Genomic DNA, 19,783 nt, shown 5'->3' with positions numbered 1-19,783 from the left:
CCTCAGAGAGTTCTTTGCCATGAGGTGCCATGTTAAACTTCCAAAGACCAGTATGAGAAAGTGTAAGAGCGATAACACCAAATTTAACACACCTGCTCCACATTCACACCTGAGGCCTTGTAATACTAACGAGTCACATGACACCGGGGAGGGAAAATAGTTAATTGGGCCCAATTTGGACATTTCCACTTAGGGGTGTACTCACTTTTGTTGCCAATGGTTTAGACATTAATGGCAGTGTGTTGAGTTATTTTGAGGGGACATCAAATTTACTCTGTTATACAGGCTGTACACTCACTACTTTACATTGAGCAAAGTGTCATTTTTCAGTGTTGTCGCATGAAAAGATATAATAAAATATTTACAAAAATGTGAGAGGTGTACTCACTTTTGTGGGATACTGTATGTATATATATATATATATATATATATATTGTACTATATATATATATATATATATATATATATATATATATATATATGTGTGTGTGTGTGTGTGTATATGCATAAAGGTATAGATCTATATTTATTTAATTAATTATATATAAATATATATACACATATATATATTTAAAAATAAAAATATTTTCTTCAATGCGAATTACATTTGAATGTGAAATATTAATGACTCAGTGAAAGCTTAGCCCATTTGGTCTAACACGATGTTGGGTTAGCGCACGAGTGATGATTTTTTTTTTTTTTTTTAAAGTGTACTTCATTGAATAATGAAAGTTTATTTTGGACAAGACTGTCCCTTTAACATGGTCGATATATCCAAAGTCCTGAAGTGATTGCGCACTGGGGGTTTGGTTGCTAACTTTTTACTTTCAACTTGTAATATGTGCACTAATTTGCACGCATTAAAATTTTAATTTCATCAGTGCTAGAGCTCCACTTGTAATCTGGCCCATAATTGGGAGGCATTGTGATTTAAGAAGTTAATGCTGTCTATGCATCATATCGGTGACTTTTCCACTATCTACTTGCTTTTCCCTTTCCAGAAATGGTGTTTTCATTTGTATTATTATCACTCAGAACTTGGAAATCACATATTGCAGAGCTGAAAAACAGCCATTTAAAAGAATTAGAAAGATCCTATAAAAGGGTTAAAGACACAGTTAACATTGTCTCAAGATCAGCAGCAATGCACTACTGGGAATTACCAGAATACTTCCCGTGAGCCAATAAAAAGAACCATATGTGTGTAGCTACCAATCACCAGCTATCACCCATTGTTCTTCCTTAGCATACCTAGGTACACCTTTTAACAAAGGATACCAAGAGAACAATGTAAATTGAGTATCGAAGTTAACTGAAAAAGCCTCTTTAAATTGCTACACAATCTGAATAATGAGAATTTAATTTTGACTTACATGTCTCTTTACCAAAGCATATTTTTATTTCTTAATTTAGCATTTTATAAACTGTAGCTCCCCAGTGCCGGCAGCACTCATGCAGACCCAGACCATGACACTCCCACCACCATGCTTGACTGTAGGCAAGACACACTTGTCTTTGTACTCCTCAACTGGTTTCCGCCACACACTCTTGACACCATCTGAACCAAATAAGTTTATCTTGGTCTCATTGGACCACAGGACATGGTTCCAGTAATCCATGTCCTTAGTCTGCTTGTCTTCAGCAAACTGTTTGCAGGCTTTCTTGTGCATCATCTTTAGAAGAGGCTTCCTTCTGGGACGGTAGCCATGCAGAACAATTTGATCCTGTGTGCAGCGGATGATCTGAGCACTGACAGGCTGAACCCACCTATTCTATTCTATAAAGGATTCAATTCTGCATTAAAAATACCTAAATTCCTTTAAGTTTAGAATTAAATCCAGCTGGTTTAGAGCCAAATGAAAACTTGCATGACATTACCCTCTTGCTATATAAATGTATGTGTGTATATATACTGTGTGCATAAACTGTGTATATATATACTACTCTGTGAAAAGCAGTACTGGGCTAAAAGAAGTTGCACCCAGGTGGTAAATCACCATAGAACAAGCTAACAATGTTATTGAGCTGGTTGTTCGTTCCTGTGAGTGCGCTTCTTTCTGTGTGTATTTAGTCTCCCTGTGGGAAAAGGGGGCAACCAGACGTGGACTCCTTGCTCAGTGTGCTTAGAGGAATATGGCTACACCTCACTGACAAGGCCCAATAAAGGCTGAAACGATCATCTGGGGTTGCTGTGTTCCTTGTTCAGAGAGGAATTGCCTGGTATTTTCGGCACTGGACTGACCGTAATAGGCGGGATCAGACTGATATACTACAGGAAAGTTCTACTACTATGTGAAAAGCAGTACTGGGCTAAAAGAAGCTGCACCCAGGTGGTAAATCAACATAGAACAGGCTAACAAGTGCATTGAAGCCCTTTGCAGTTAAATAGATCAAAAACATGAAAACCCATATTTATGCAATATTCATATTTTATAGAGTGTTATACTTTGTATTTACTGTAAAGAGTTCACATTCCAATGTTCTGCACATAGCAGAATATGTTTAATGTATTTATAAATATATATTTCTATATGTATCTGTATATATCTATAACTATATATAATCATGTATGTATGTGTGTATATATATATATATATATATATATACTGTATATATATATATATATACTGTATGTGTGTATATATATATATATATATATATATATATATATATATACTGTATGTGTATAAATATATATTTGTGAAAAAAACCATCAGATATATGCAGAAATATACCTAATATTCATTAATAAATAGCACATAGTCTTCTAGGTAAAGAACATTGCAATAGGAAATATTCATATCTTTATGTCGGGTTAGATCACTTGAGAATATGTGTTCGGGATTGCACACAAGTAGGGTGTTTTTGCTCCATTGACTTCTATGTGGGAATACGTTATAGCGATATTCTAAGTTTGACTTTTTACGTTCACTTTGTATTTGAGTTCTACCCAACACAAAAAGCTTACTTATAGTGGAGTTAACGCTTGAGCAGGAGAGTTAAATAACACGGATTCCACTTGTAATCTGGCCCTGAAGATTTTTTTTTTTTTATTTCAAAAAGTTTTATTAAGTTTTATCCGTATACATACAGTTTTGATTCATGAAACAACATTACAAACATATAAACATGTTAACTTACAACTTTACAAGGGTCAGCTCTTTGTGCTGGATTTCACTACAAGTCTACTCAGTGCTCTAGGTAAATATCAAAAGGTATACAGTATCACAATACAGTATCACTTATCCCATAGTATATATAGTGTCCTCTAAGCCTAGTTTCCTATGCCAGGGCCGGTGCAGGCTGAGCAGTCCGTATTTGTGTAAACCAGGACTTCGTCAAGTCCCAATATAGTTTGATATCTAAAAAGACTTCCTTTCTTTGGGTTTTAAAGTAACCATATTCCTCCAGTTGGAGGGTGTCTTCCACATGTTTCAGCCACTCACCAATTGTTGGTGACACCGGGTTCTTCCATTTGCTAGCTATTAAGGACTTGGCCGAATTCAGGGCGAACTGTAACACCCTTTGTCTGAGTTGACACATGTTGAGGGAGAGCATTCAATAGTGCTATTTCAGGGGCTAAAACAAATGCGACACCTAGCAAATGTTGTAGAAAGAATTCTATTTCCTGCCATAGGGGGTCTTTTTATGGGACAACTCCACCACATGTGTAACATGGAGCCCTTCTGTTTACACCCTCTCCAACACATATCAGACGAAAGTGGATATATACTTCTTAAACGTGAAGGAGTCAAATACCACCTAGAAAGTACCTTGTAATTAAGCTCTAATATCTTTGTAGACGAGGAAGGCTTTTTGACCAGAGAGTAAATACGATTCCACTCCTTATCGCTAAATTCAGTGTTAAGGTCCTGTTGCCATTTATACGTGTATGTCGGTCGTGTTGTGCTGCTGTCTGCCATTAAGATGGATTTTGCTATTGATAGCGTATGTCTAAGAGGGCCCTGAGAACTGCAAATACTCTCAAATCGCATCAGGGGTCTCGTCCAGTCAGATTTGTATTTGGATGTGTCAACTAGGTGTAGTAGTTGTTTGTACTTTAACCCAGTATGTGAATGCCCCATTCAGAATTTCACCTAGCTCCTGCCTTCCTTTCACCCTCTGTCCATTTAAAATAGAATGAATAGGCACAGTGTACCCAATTTCCAGAGGTACCTAGTTACCTCTCCATATTCCATACCCCCAATGAACTCTGCGTTCGGGGATACTGGAGTAAGTGGCGACCTCAACGTAGAAACATAAGGTTGTGATTTTAATATACCATCCCAGACAGTAAACACTGAAGCATAGATCTTAAACGAGCTTACCGCTTCTGGCCTATGTGATTTTGGGATCCAACATAAGGCTCCAATTTCTGGTGTTTTTAAAATGTGTGAATCTATCATTACCCAGGCTTTCATGGACATATTCCTATGCCAGTCTAGTATCCTTTGGATACTGATGACTTTATAGTACACCTCCAGACAAGGGAGACCTACCCCTCCTCCAGCGAGAGATCTGTATAGCGTGTTCCGGTTAACCCAAGGTTTTACCGAACCCCACACGTATTTATTTAATAATGCCTGTAGGTTTCTTAAAAAGCTAGCTGGGATAAGAATTGGGATTGCCTGCATGATATACAATATTCTCGGGAGAGTTGTCATTTTTAAGGTTTGAATCCTACCCCACCAAGAAAAAGTCGGCTTGTATAGCATTATATAATGTCATGAAATTAAGGTTAAAGAGTAATTTATTATTAGGGGTTAGTTTAATACCTAGGTATTTTATGGCTTTGGGTTGAAGTTGGTATGGGCAATTTTCCATTAGAGAAGCTAACTCTTCTTTAGGCAAGTTAACGTTTAAGATTTCGGACTTTTGATGGTTTAACGAAAAATAGGATAGCCTACCAAACTCCCTAAACTCCTCAGTCACAGCTGGCAATGATGTGGACGGGGATGATAGAGATAGTAGTACATCATCAGCGTACAGTGAAACTTTATACTCATTTTTGCCCTAAGGGAATACCCTTTATTCGCTAATTCTGTCTTATGCGAGCGGCCAGCGTCTCTATTCCCAATACAAAAAAAAGAGGGGAGAGGGGGCACCCCTGTCTTGTACCATTTCCTATCTGAAAGGCGTCTGACAGTACGCCGTTAAGCTTTATCTTAGCCGTCGAATTAACATACAGTGTTTGAATTCTCTTGATGGCAAGATCCCCAAAGCCAAATTTCCTCAGTGTGGCAAACAGGAAAGACCAATTAAGGCGGTCAAAAGCCTTTTCCGCGTCTGATGTTAACAAGATGGAACCGATTTTATTTTTCTTAGCATATTCGATCAACTGCAGAGCCCTAATGGTATTGTCCCTGGCCTCTCTGCCAGGGACAAATCCCACTTGATCAGTGTGCACCAACAATGGGAGAAAGGGGCTAATCCTGGTTGCTAGGATTTTCGCTTACATTTTTAGATCTGTATTTAAAAGCGAAATTGGTCTAAATTTGGAGGGGGAATCTGATAATTTTTCTAATTTGGGAATGACCGCAATATGCGCCTCTTTAGTTAATGTTGAGAATTGCGCATTTCCATCTAGGGCTTGAAATAATGACATTAAGTGTAGTGCCAGTAATTCACTGAAGGTTTTATAATATTTATTCGTGAGGCCATCTGGGCCTGGGCTTTTACCCACAGGCAACAAATGTATAGCTTTTATAATTTCCTGAACTGTTATTGGTTCTTCCAACACAGATTTTTGTTGATCATTTAACTGGGGGAGATCTAGAGTTTCTAAATAACTCTCAATGTCTGTCTCACTGGGAGAATGTATAGACCTGGATAAATTATATATTTGGTCATAGAAAACTCTGAAAACTTCAGCTATCTCCTGACTATCCTGTTTTATATTGCCTGAGCTGTCTTTTATATTAAAAATATGATTCTTGGCCGACTTTTTCCGTAACGCCCTCGCTAACAGGGCTCCTGCTCTATTACCTCCCTGGAAGTAAATCTTTCTCATAAACAAAGCCTTCCTATGTGCTGCTTTTACAAAATAAGCATTTAAGGCTAACCTTTCTTCTGTGAGTTTATTGAGGGACCACTTATTAGTAGGAGTCTATTTATGAGCTAGCTCCGCTTGATAAAGATCCGCTGAGAGCCTTTTATATGTCTGGTTTTGATCTTTTCGAAGTCTTATACTATGATATATGAAGTTACCTCTCATTACTGAATTATGGGCTTCCCATAATATTCCTTTATTATCTACCGAGTTAAGGTTGTATCTAAAATATTCCTCTAGTTTTTGTTTAATATCCTGTACTATGTCAGGGTCATGCAGTAACGAGTCGTCTAATCTCCAGAACGAGTATCTTTGAGGTGTGGTTGGCCAGTCCATTTCAAGGGTAACTGTTGCGTGGTCCGTCCAAGCCGTTGGTATAATCTCTGTATGTGTTGCTAGTGAGATGTAATTATGTTCCAACGATAAGTAATCGATTCGTGAGAATGATTTCTGTGCATGGGAATAGAAGGTATAATTTCCAGAACGTGCATGCTGTAATCTCCAAATGTCCACTATTTTGGCCATCCTAAGGCTCTCCACAGCGCTGTTGCTGGTATTAGTAGTTCCATATAGTCTGGTAGTGGAGCTGTCCAACCCCGGCTCAAGTGTCACATTTAGATCCCCTCCAACTATCAGCATCCCCCTTTTGATCTCAAGTATTTTATCACTAATCTTTCTAATGAACTTTACTTGCTTCGAGTTGGGAGCATATGCACATGCCAGTGTAACTGGCGTGTCAAATACAATACCCCACAATATAAGAAGTCTTCCTTCTAAATCCTCATATTTATCAGATAACTGGAAGGGTACGTTTCTATGGAACAATATTCCTACCCCCGATACCTTCCTACCTGGATTGGAATGAAAGAAACCAACAGGGTAATCTTGAGATGTGCATTTATTGTGTTATTTCTAATAAAGTGAGTCTCCTGAACAAAGACTATATCTCCCTTAAGCTTTCGGAAATGGTTTAATGCTATGGACCTTTTCGTGGGAGAGTTAAGGCCTCTACAGTTCTGGGACAAAAATACTTGTGGATTGCTAGCCATAACATGTGTGACATGGATGGTTTACACTGTGTATATAGTGTGTTATCAGATGGCTCATAGGGAGGATACTATGCCCCACCAGCCCCGGCAAACAAAAGAAACTTACCTCTGTGTGTGCTATCGCTAGGGTGACCATATTTCCGCTTTAAAAAGGGACACGTATGAAAAACACATATGTCAGGGTTCTTATACAAAATATTTCTTTAAACAGCCCTGAAAACAGCCCTGGCATATGTATTTTTCATATGTGTCCCTTTTTAAAGCGGCAATATGGTCACCCTAGCTATCGCTTAAATTTCTCCTAGTGGAGTATCTCAGGACTATGTGTACTTTTTCAGTGCTTAGACACGAGTAATACATTTGACATATCTGGAGCTGACTTCTTGAAAACAAAACAACATAAATAGGAATTAACACCAACATTTTACCAAAAAAACTACATAAAACAAGTAACATCTTGTTGTAGTCAGATGCTATTGTGTCTGGACTAAACGGGGGGTGAATAGTAACTAGGTCACTAACAAAGTTCACTTGGGGGAAGTATATCTTGCTGAAATATTAATTATGCATGTCTATAGAGTTCTGGTAACCCAATGGGTCCTGCATATATATAGAGTGCTGCGATGTACTTAGAGCTTTGAAGTATGTGTTCAATTTAGTGGCTGCATTTGTGTTAAGCTTAGTGTTTTTATCCACTCTAAGCTGTCTTTTTGTAGCCATTCTGTGTTATGGACAATAAAATGTAGCAGGGTAACTTCTCTATAATTTTAATGTCTTTCTTGGTTGGGGTTTTACATGCGTTAATGTCAGGCTGTGATATTATGGAGATCCAGATATGTGTTTTTATTATAGTCTTGTCCACTATTCACCTCAACCTGTAAATCTATTCTCTTAGCATATTTTATATTGTGAGCCAGACCCTGCTGATCTCTCTGCCCAGGACCTGTGCCCCCTCTATAACTGTATTTGCGCTTTTTGCGCCGTTTGAGTGTGTGCTGCTGCGGCCTAGCAGAATGTGACAAATGGCGTGGGGAGCTTCCGGAGACCCTGTTGTGAGCCGGAGTGTTGCGCTGCTTTAAGTACTGTAATGTTACTTACAATTCCTCCCTTGTCACTCAGTTTCTGTTGCTGGGGACCCGGATCCATTTGCAGTGCTAATCAGCTGAAGCGCTCAGCCCCAGTGCGTCCTGTGTTAAACCTCAATGTCGGTATAGCTCCGGTATTCGTCCTCCTCACCAAACTTGTTCTGCGCTGCAGCGGTGGTGTTTATGAAGGGGCATCAGTCATCCTGGGGCAAAAATGAGTTAACTTACATGCTGTTTTCTTCCCCAAAACAAACTACTGCACGGAGCTTCTCCTAAGTGCGACCGTCCATGTCGGCAGTCGGTTCCGCCCCCCCTGGCCCTGAAGATTTTATTGATAGGTCCTATGATAAAATATTCAGTTGACAAAAAAATCGACAACTTTATAGGTATATAATAATAACCATAATATAACGTCTTTTTCTGAATATTGCAAAAAATGGTATAGTTTATCACAAAGCTTCCCAGTATATCTTATATGAACACAGTGTTACAGCTTATGTAATAATACAAATCCACAAGATTTGCAATAAAACTGTTGCATTCAAGCCAGCAGCATTGATAGTACATATTTATGATGTTTACAGTTACAATAATAATTATAGATCTGAATAGTGGAAAACATGATCTAATTGCTTGAGATGCATGAAAAATCAATTTTGATTATACAGATTTCATAAAATGATCAGTGTTGTGCAATTCTCTTGTGCATGCTATAGTGGGTGAATACTTCTAATTCAGGTTAGCATTAGTAGTTTACAAAAGATGAACAGGAATTCTCAAAAACCATGCCTTTAATTAAACCATATCTTTTATCATGGTAAATAAAGGAGAAATACCAGCGCTCAAGTTAGAACACAAAAAGAAGGTATATTAGGTTAAATGCTGGGTGTAGGATAGAGGGGTGTATGTCACTATATATAGCACCCAAAAGATGTAGATACTCACTTCAGTACTAGTGATATTAAAATTAATAACAATAATAACAACAACAGTTTGTCCAAGTGGTGGTAAATGATAAATAGTAAATAATAAGTGAAAGTGCAGCGAAAAGTTGAGATTTTCAGTGTACCCCTGACACTGTGGAGAATAGTGGTAAAAGCGAACAAAATCGTAAATACTTCTGCGCAACTTCAAAGTACTATAATAAGTACCAAATAGTCTTTAGATTATGTATTAACAATAAATAAATAAATAAATAAATAAAGTTTTTCTTTAGGTCAAATAAAACACATCCAAATAGGGAAAGAGTATAGGTGTCCTCTTACCGAAAATTACCTCAATCATTTGAGGTAATGTATGGTCACGTAGTTAATGTTGTGGGTCTGTGGTCTGTCGCTGCTGTTGCCTGTTCCTTCAGTGCAGCCTTGTGTATGGTAGTCCTTTGTCTGGAGCTTCCTGGATCTTGTGCTTGAGTCTAGATGTCTCTTGGCTGTATGGTAGTTTTCGTCCTGAGGTCTTTCCCAGATATCTCAGTTGGAGGTATAGGAAGAAAACAAAGAAAACATAGCGTAATCCAGTATAAAAAAATATATGTTTATTTATAATAAAAAGATAGGAATTGCACTCACATGAAGTACCATCCTTAATAGATACACCTTCTTTACTTTGATTACTCTTACTTGTGGTCCAAGAGTGGCCTCTTATATTCAATGGGAGGTATAACTCCAGGCAACACAGTCTTATCAGCAAGCATTCACCATCCATTTTTTGAGGTAAGGAATGCGCCCAGTTTTAAAGGTGATTCACTGTAATGGACCTTCTGTGTCCTGGTGATGTTCCTGGAAACTTGTTGTTGAAATCGTTCCCTTCGTTAGGATTCTTTATAAGAATGAAGATCCTGGACTCTCTTTAGGTAGAGGGATGTAGACTGTAACCCGTCTGTTATATCTCTCTTCAATGGTGGTAGGAATACTTTATTCTTTTTGCATGATCCTTAGGAAGAAGTGCCCTTGGGTGGTGAGAATCTCCGTCTCCTCAGGATGTAGTCAAGCTAGGACAACAAACAACTCTTGTGTGTGCTTGGTTAAGCCAATCTCCAATGATTTTTTCATTTTATGGTCGGTGATATCTTTAGAGACCTTTTGATAATTTTTTTTCACTGCAAATTGCAATTGCCACAGCTTGCATAAAATGTGCGTCACCTCTCCAAATCGTACTTTTTAATGCCAATTGCAATTGCCACAGCTTGCACAACAGTAAATAAAATGTGCGTCACCTCTCCAAATCTGATTTCAAATGTCTACAAAAACTTAAACTGCAAGCACAAAATGTCTGCAATAACAGTCACAGAAAACGTTCTCTATGGTGAGATGTTAAACTGGTAATAAGACAGTGCAATCAAATGCCACAGCGCCCTCTGTGGTGGTATGACCACATTGCACACAATCTGTATTATTGAATAATAATAACAAATAAATAAATCAAGTGATATACACATGTATGTAGCAACATATATGTAGTTCTCTCTTATCATCTAATTTTAGATAGTGACACTTTTCACAAGGTTGTGTTTTCTATAAACAAATAACTATTTTTTACAATATCTACCTTAAATAACTATGTATTATTTAATATTGATGTATTCAATGAGATATGTATGACATTCCATTCTTGTAGATCTGTTTGTTTTTCTTACTGCTACTTTTCTCTTAATCCTGTTTTTTACACTCAGACAGACTTTGCATTCCCCAGAGACTTTCTCTATGACAGTCCTATATTGAGTGAACGATGTTGCTCGTGATGAAAGGGTTAAATAAATAAACAATTAAAGTTATTAGTATACATTTGTGAAACTCTAACACCCCTTGGTAGCTTGCTATCTGATTGGATTACAAGTCTACCAATGGAAAATGGGCGCTGCTTTTAAATACTTTTATTGCAGTTACATTGATTAGCTAAGATTACGGCCGCAGGCCAAAACATGTTAGCATTTCAATGCTCGTTTGTGCTGTGATTACCCTTGCTGTAACCTCCTAGGTTATTTTTAAACCCTATGTGGGATTATTAAAGGAACTGTTTTTACTATTTTGAGCCTACGATACTCTTTTTTCTTATGATGAAGTATCTATTGACCATGAATCATTTAGGCTCTTCACTACTAAGCTCCCAAACAGTTTACCCATGAGTGAGGAGGAAGACGGGCTCCCTATATATCCACTGAAGCAGTTTTGATACATTTTTCCCCTAACCGGCATACCCGAAGAGGAGCACGAAGTACCGGATTGGTCAAGGCAGACACACCTATGCAGTACCTGATTGGTCGAGGCAGACACACCTATCCTGCTGTGTTCCAGCATTCCGGGCGGCAGAGTTTCTGGAGCGGAGGTACCGGATGTCGAAATAGCGCTATTGGTGCTGTCCAGGAAGTAGAGCAAGTGGTTCCCCTGGCGTGCAGCAGTACAAGCACCTCATATGAGCAACTAAGACACACGGACGCCCAGACAGCAGTTTTGCACTTCAGCCCCCGAGTGAACGCCGATGTATTGGTGAGTTGACTCCTGCCTATTTCAAAAGTACAGAGATCACAGGCTTTCTACACCATTATACTAAAGGGGTATGCCGATATATACATATGAGATTACTCTGTTTGGGGATTATTTGAGAGCGCAGCTCTAACGGTTGGTGGATGCTACTTAGAGAGTTCAGTCTTTATCACTTTCAAGTCTATACATACTGATGAATAATGGACTATTGTTTTTGATGTTTCTCTGATGCATAGCACAGAGTCTGTTTGATTTGGCAATTATTTTACTGACACTCTGCCTACGGAAACAAAAGCAATCACACTCTAGTATTCTATGTTTGGTTTTAAGCCGCCTGTGTATATTCTCTGTTTGTTCTTTATTATTTAAGTGCTTCCTGGCAGCACTATTACACAAGGTCGCTTAAGAGCTTTTCTACATTTCTACCTATTATGGAGGCAAATAGCACAAATTATTGTTCACTCATGCCTGTGACTGAAAGAGAGTATGGAGTGTCCGACATGGACCTGATTTTCTCCAAAAACATTACTATTTAAACTCTGGGAGGACTTTTTGAGGACATGGAAATACTTTTAATAAAAGAACACAAACTTCAATTTGATATCTGGACACTTGAAAAATATGTAACACTCAATATGGTCCCTAGAGGACTTAGAATCAACAAATTTCCAACCTTTGAAGTCTCTGATGTAGATTTTATAGAGTCATGGAATGCTATACTGTCTGAATGTTCTCTAAGACTTATGCAATTGCTAATTATGTTTAAAAACAATCAGCTTAAGTTAATAAGAGATGAAATTCAAGTTATACAGATAGAAATGAATACTAGACAAAATGAAATAGACTATCCTAGATTTGATGATATGCTTAAGACCTCACTCACTTCTTCTAAAAATACAATATTGAACATTAAACACACCAAATACGTGAGAGATCAGACAGACTACGATAATAAATTGGTTTATATCTGGACCCATACACAAAACAACACAAATAGATGGAACCCCAACAGTAGAGGAAGATCACGTAGTAGAAATAGGAGGGGTAGAGGTAACAGATCACAGAGCTCAGGTACAGGAGATAAGAGAGAAGGATCTACTAATAATACTGAAAAATCCACAAATCAAATAAGCATTCTCAAACCAACTAAACAAGTGACACTTAATACTAACATTACAACACAAGATGTTAGACCCAAACAACAGCCTCAAACACATAAACAGAAACCTACACAGGGCTCTAAATATGTGGAAAGTAATGAGAGGGAGAAACATTTGAATAGAAATACTAACACTACAGAAGATAAAGATGCATTTGAACAGGTTTTTCAGAATCAGACAGACAAAATAGGGATAGGCACAGAAAAGCAGGACAGGTACCCTCTGAGAGGACACAAGACATCATCCAAATACCAGTAAATAACAATGTTATTAATCTATCTAGTGTTGAACTTACACACATACAATATAAAGTTTTAAACCTAGGTTTAAACTTCGCCCCCACATGTGGCTTTAATTTATTCAACACAATGTTAGATGTAAACAAACTAATCAGAAATATCACTCTAAGGAAACACGTTTTAGATACTGCTGACACTCCACATGACAATTTGTATGCAAAAAGCAAACCAACAGATTTCTCTACTAAAATGATATCAAGAGTGAGAAAGAGGGCGCCACATAGCGTGATACTGTTGATACAGGTTCAGAAGGCAAGGAATTCTAAAAAGGCTTACCGAACAGCTCGGCACCGTTCTGTGACCAGTGCTATCAGGCAGACTAACACTCTCAGTGGTTAGCACACTGGGTGGCCTCGGATGAGATGCAGGCAGGTGGATCTCAGCGTTGTTGGATTAGCACACTGGGTGGCCTCGGATGTGGTGCAGACAGGTGGATCTCAGCGTTGCTTAATTAAAGCAAATCAGCGTCTCTGCAACATATGCACTGCAGCCTCCAATGGGTTTTAGACATAAAATACCTCTCCAGGTAAGGTAAATGATTGTGAGCGACAACTTCCGTATAATAAAGTTAAAATCTTTAATCAAACCAGGTTTTTGCTACGCGTTTCTAGACCAATGGTCTTTTCCTCAGGCATAAAAACAAGGAATAAATTTACAAGTACATTGCAACCTTATATACAGGTGATTAAAAAACGGAAGTTGTCATAGTTTTAAAAAAGAGACCAATCATGGCCAAACAAACCCTGTGAATTTTATCAGCATTGATTGCAAAATCTGCAGATTGGTAGCCAGTGTCGGCACATGTTACAATGTCGTTAAAAAATGTTTCTAAACAGTTTCTAATATCTGTTACTGATTTTTGATATTGAATATGGAATGTTTGTAGAAAAGAGTATGAAAAAAAGAGTATGAAAAAAAGTGACTGTAGTTGTTTCACGCAATTGTGTGTATATGAGAGTTGATATGTATAAACTAAAACATATTGGAATTTTAAATATTTGAAAAGAGTGTGTGGTATTATTTGGGACTGTTGTGAAAAGCATAAAATGTGATTAAAAGAAAACTTAATCTAGTTGTGAAAGGGAATACAGTGGTTTCTAGAATTGGGTTGCAAGAATTAATAATTTTATTTAATTTCGAACCTCACGGCTATGGAAGTAAGTACACTGTAGTTTGGATATATATGTATATATATGTATATGTATATAGATGATCTGCGTATAATAATCTTCAGTATCACCTGTATATAAGGTTGCAATGTACTTGTAAATTTATTCCTTGTTTTTATGCCTGAGGAAAAGACCATTGGTCTAGAAACGCGTAGCAAAAACCTGGTTTGATTAAAGATTTTAACTTTATTATACGGAAGTTGTCGCTCACAATCATTTACCTTACCTGGAGAGGTATTTTATGTCTAAAACCCATTGGAGGCTGCAGTGCATATGTTGCAGAGACGCTGATTTGCTTTAATTAAGCAACGCTGAGATCCACCTGTCTGCACCACATCCGAGGCCACCCAGTGTGCTAATCCAACAACGCTGAGATCCACCTGCCTGCATCTCATCCGAGGCCACCCAGTGTGCTAACCACTGAGAGTGTTAGTCTGCCTGATAGCACCGGTCACAGAACGGTGCCGAGCTGTTCGGTAAGCCTTTTTAGAATTCCTTGCCTTCTGAACCTGTATCAACAGTATCACGCTATGTGGCTCCCTCTTTCTCACTCTTAATTTTCAGAAATCTTCACGCCGAAGACCAGAGGAGCTTTGCCGCCGACATCTTTTTGTCTTATACTGGTATTGACTTTCTGCCCTATTTCACGGGAGCCATATTGTTTGTGTATAATTTCACATTTTACATTCACCCAGCGCACCCCGCTTTAGGTTCCCCTTGGGGTTCCTTGTTTGACTTTAGTTTGCATTGGTGTACATCGGGGTTTTTGCAGCTTTATATTGACATGACTGATTTCTATGATATGATATATTGATTCTATTGAAGTTCATTTTATTTTTTTATGTTCTGAATATTATATTTTTCGTGTTCAGTTTAATATTTCTTATATTTTATGTTTGTTTTTTGCCAATTTCACAGAAATTATTATCATATATTGGTTATGAAACAGTAATGTTTATCACTACCACTGGCGTAATTTGAGGTATTGCTTTATATTTTTCTGCCAATATCAACCATTCAGATTTATTTTATATATCAAACTATTTTGATGTTTAATGCAAGTGGACACATGTTATTTGATTTGGTTATCAGCACTGATTTTAGACCAAAGTAATTCGGTCTATATAAGATTAATTTAAACACGTTTTTAATAGCCAAATTTTGATTTTCTTTCAATACTCAATTATATATAGCACATACACTACACACTCTAGGTAATTTTTTCTCATTTTTCTCATTTAATTTTGCACTATTTGAGACGGCAGTCACTCAGTACACAGCATATCAATAGAGATCACCTTAATAAGTTCACCACAATCTTAGCATATTCATTCACACATTTATCACATTTATCACTATCCCCTCACAATATACACCTCCTAACCAACACTATCACAACAGATTACCATCCAGCACACAGACATTTTTTAGGATAGTATTCTAATTTACTAACGATTTAGAACACACATTAGTTGCTATACCCTTAGTCACATCTCTAGCACCAGACGCTGCACAGATAACACTCCAGACTCTTTTTCCTTGACACATTTCAGCCCACATCAACTCATTATGCAATCCAAAGAAGAACGCAGTTCTAAAAGACTTAGTTTTAACCTTTCAAAAGATAACAACATTTCTGATGTTATATCAGAAAGCAATGAAATTAAACCCATGAGAGACCTCTTCTATCTTTTAGAAGAGGAATTAAATAAAGAACACAGACATTGGTGGGACCTCACGGCTTTGGAAAAATATATAGAGGTAAAATATGTCCCCAGAGGACTAAGGATTCTCAAACATTGCTCATTTAAAGATGACCCTGCACTTTTACAAAAGTGGTATGAAGCACTCAATGAGTGCTCCTTTAACTTAATAAAGATTTTAATTGAACATAGACGCCAACTCTACAGTCAGAGTAGTACTAATATAGAGAAGATACAAACAGATCTCAGGGTATACCAACAAAACCCTGATTACAACAAAATTTTAAAAGAAATAAATGAACGCACTGACAGATTTCAAGAAAATATTGTTCAGAATAAAAACAAAAAACTACAAAGGGACCATGAAGATTACATTAATAACTGTGTATATACCTTCAATCGCAAAGACAATACATTGAGAAATGGTTCTATACACCACAATCACTTAGAAGCAAGAGGGGTCCATTCCAATAGGAATAACAACAACTATTACAGACAACCACAATCTTTTCAAAATCGATCTAATTTGGATCATTCGACCCATTACAATACATCTAACAATAGGACTCCTATATTTAATCCAGAACAAAGAATACACAAGGAAGGCCAATACAGACAAAATTGGTCCTCATCCAACAACAGAGTTCAGCACAATTATCCCTCTTCTAAAGGGACGCATCAATCACATTTTTACCAATCACAAAACCACCATCAACTGCCAAATAGAGAACAAACTTTTAATACCAATAGAGAACCAAAATTTAGACATCACAACACCAAAGATTCTCACAACATGTCCTACCAGTTAGCCCAAACATATCAGCATAAAGATGCACATGTCACTTCTTACCAGGGAAACACCTGGAATTACAACAGTCACCATAGACCTCAGGGTGACTACAACAAGAGACTAGATCGTACTGACTATAGCGACACATCACACCATTACAGACAACGAACCACTAATACACCAAATACTGAGTTTTGGAATAATCATGATAATCCACAGACTCCAACAACACATATTGAACAATATGAACATAACAATAGATTCAGTCCACTCCTAATGATGGGAGATGGGGAGAGCCCCAGCACCAGCCACAACCCACCACCGCCTTTTTTAGGGATAAGCCCCAACACCAGAATGGAAAACTTGCAGGCAAGGCCGGCAAAAAGACCCCATACAACAGAAAACGAGGCAGGAGGGGCAGAGGCCTTACCGCCAAGAAAGCGGAATTATCCAGACTAAATCAGGGACTATTCAATTTATCATCATACACACTATCTATAGAAGAGAAAAGAGTACTGAAAAAAGGTTTGTCCTTTTGTCCACCTAATACACCAAACATCTTCAATCTATTTGTTGATGTGAACAATTTTACACGTAAGTTATCGTTACAAAAATATTTTGCAAATAAAAAATTAAGCAGAGAACAATTACATAATATCAATTCACAGGTAATAATAACTGACAACATGCCTTCTGATAATTCAATACCATGTGTCATAGCGAATATTGAAGACTTAACTGACAATTTATTTGAAGGATATATACACACGAGTGTTAAAAACAAATCTAACTTCAATCCCACCAACATTAACAGCAAATACATTGAACTATACCAAAACATGGTCTTAGAGGACTGTGAAAAATTATTAAAAACAACAGCTTAAAGGACTAACTATTCCTTTCAGAGACATAAAAAAGCTTTACATAAATTACAGAACAATTCAAACATTGTCATCCGCGATGCGGATAAGGGGGGAGGGATTATTATCCAGGACTATAAAGACTACACTAAAGAAGCAGAGAGAATTCTAGGTGATATTAACTACTATCAAATTCTATCCAGAGATCCGACCCCTTTTTTCAAAACATCATATTATGAACTAATAGGCAAGGGCACTTTGCAGGGTATATTAAATAAAGAAGAACGTGAATTCCTTAAAATAGATAATCCCAGTATCGCTCATTACTACCATCTTCCAAAAATACATAAGGATAAAAATAACCCTCCCGGACGTCCTATCATAGCTGGGATAGGCAACCTCACATATAATTTATCATTCTACATTGATCAGTTTTTACAAAAATTTGTTATTACTCTTCCGTCATACATTAGAGACAGTACTCATCTTTTACAGTTATTACAAAAGCTCACCCTTACCAATAAAAAGAAATTATGGATTACCTGTGATGTCAGTTCACTTTATTCAAACATCTCTCATGAGTTAGGATTGACGGCAGTTTCACATTTTTTAGAACAGGACCCTTATTTACTCAAAACACAAGGAGCATACATTTTAGAATGCATTAAGTTCATTTTGCAACACAATTATTTCTTATATTTAGATCAGTTTTATTTGCAGATTAAGGGAACGGCCATGGGTACCAGGTTCGCCCCAAGTTTCGCCAATCTCTTTATGGGATTATTTGAGGAGGTATATATTTACCATGCGGATCTTGGGAAGAACCTGGTATTCTATGGCCGTTATATAGATGACCTCATATTTATCTGGGACGGGACATTAGAATCAGCTGAATCGTTTATCACTCGACTTAATGACAACAATATGGGAATCACCTTTACAGCCAATATACAATCTGAATCAATAGACTATTTAGATCTGTCACTCAGTTGGGGACTCAATCAGACTATCATATCTAAAACTTTTTTCAAAGATGTGGATAGCAATAGCTATTTGGAATACCATAGTAATCACCATAGGAGTTGGATTAATAATGTACCGTATAGTCGGTTCAGACGCATCAGAAGGAATTGTTCGGATTACAACATGTTTCTTGAACAAAGCCAGACTATATACAACAGATTTATAGAAAGAAAATATCCGGCTCACATTTTAGACCATGCTCTTACCAGAACCAAAAGATTGGACAGGAATGAGATATTATCCAACAACAGCAATAATAATAAAAAAACAAATCAACCAATCAATACACCAATAGATCAGGGAAGTCCTATGTTTATCACTCAATACAATAATCATTTTCAAAAAATCAATCAGATTATATACAAACATTGGCATGTCATCCAAAGAGATCCCATTTTGAAGAATATTGTACAGGAAAGACCAAAGATAGTTTATAGGAGAGCGCCAACCCTGAGAAGCAGTTTAGCACCCAGCAAAATTGTCAAACATACACAACAACAATCCAAGATCATCTCAAAATCCAAGAGGGGTATTTTTGGGTTACAGGGGGTTTATAGATGCGGAAGAACCGGTTGTAAGTCCTGTCAATATATCAAACATGGCACTAAAACCTTTAAATCTCATACCACCGGTGAAATTTATCCCATTCAGGGATTTTATAATTGCAATACATCTTTTGTTGTCTATTTATTAGAGTGTATTTGCGGCCTGCAATACATAGGCCGCACCTCCAGGAAAGCCAAAACAAGATGGGGTGAACATTTTCGCAACTGCAAAAATTGCAAGAAAACAAAAATCAAACATAGTGTTCCAACGCATTGTCTAACAAAACACCAAGGCAACCCCCACATTTTCAAATTTATTCCCATAGACTTTATTCCCAGGTCAGTAGACTATAATAGAACTAACAAACTCAGACAACGAGAAACTTTCTGGATTTTCAAGTTAAAAACATTATTTCCCGAAGGTTTAAATGCGAACCTAGACCTAGCAGCCTTCAATTAACATCCAGAAACAATAATAAACACACCTTATTCTGACATCCCTAACTAACAAGATCAATAACTATCAATAACATTCACACTATGATTTAGTCAGATATTATATATTAGAA

The 19,783-nt window shown here is 37.3% G+C and overlaps 1 protein-coding gene across 1 annotated transcript; it reads left to right on the top strand.

The window, feature by feature from the left end:
* The first annotated feature begins 15,862 nt into the window (after nt 1–15,862).
* LOC128664346 (GATA zinc finger domain-containing protein 14-like) lies at nt 15,863–17,245 on the top strand. Its single transcript, XM_053719184.1, has one exon. The coding sequence runs from the start codon at nt 15,863–15,865 to the stop codon at nt 17,243–17,245; it is 1,383 nt and encodes a 460-aa protein (XP_053575159.1).
* The last annotated feature ends 2,538 nt before the right edge of the window (nt 17,246–19,783 follow it).

The sequence above is a fragment of the Bombina bombina genome, chromosome 6 (genome assembly GCF_027579735.1).
Source record: "Bombina bombina isolate aBomBom1 chromosome 6, aBomBom1.pri, whole genome shotgun sequence".
Classification (NCBI taxonomy): domain Eukaryota; kingdom Metazoa; phylum Chordata; class Amphibia; order Anura; family Bombinatoridae; genus Bombina; species Bombina bombina.
Note: the sequence above shows the minus strand (reverse complement) of the source record. Positions and strands in the feature narration are given on the sequence as shown.

Excerpts from the sequence above, each read along its gene's own strand:
- LOC128664346 (XM_053719184.1), top strand. The coding sequence starts at position 15,863 with ATGCAATCCAAAGAAGAACGCAGTTCTAAAAGACTTAGTTTTAACCTT.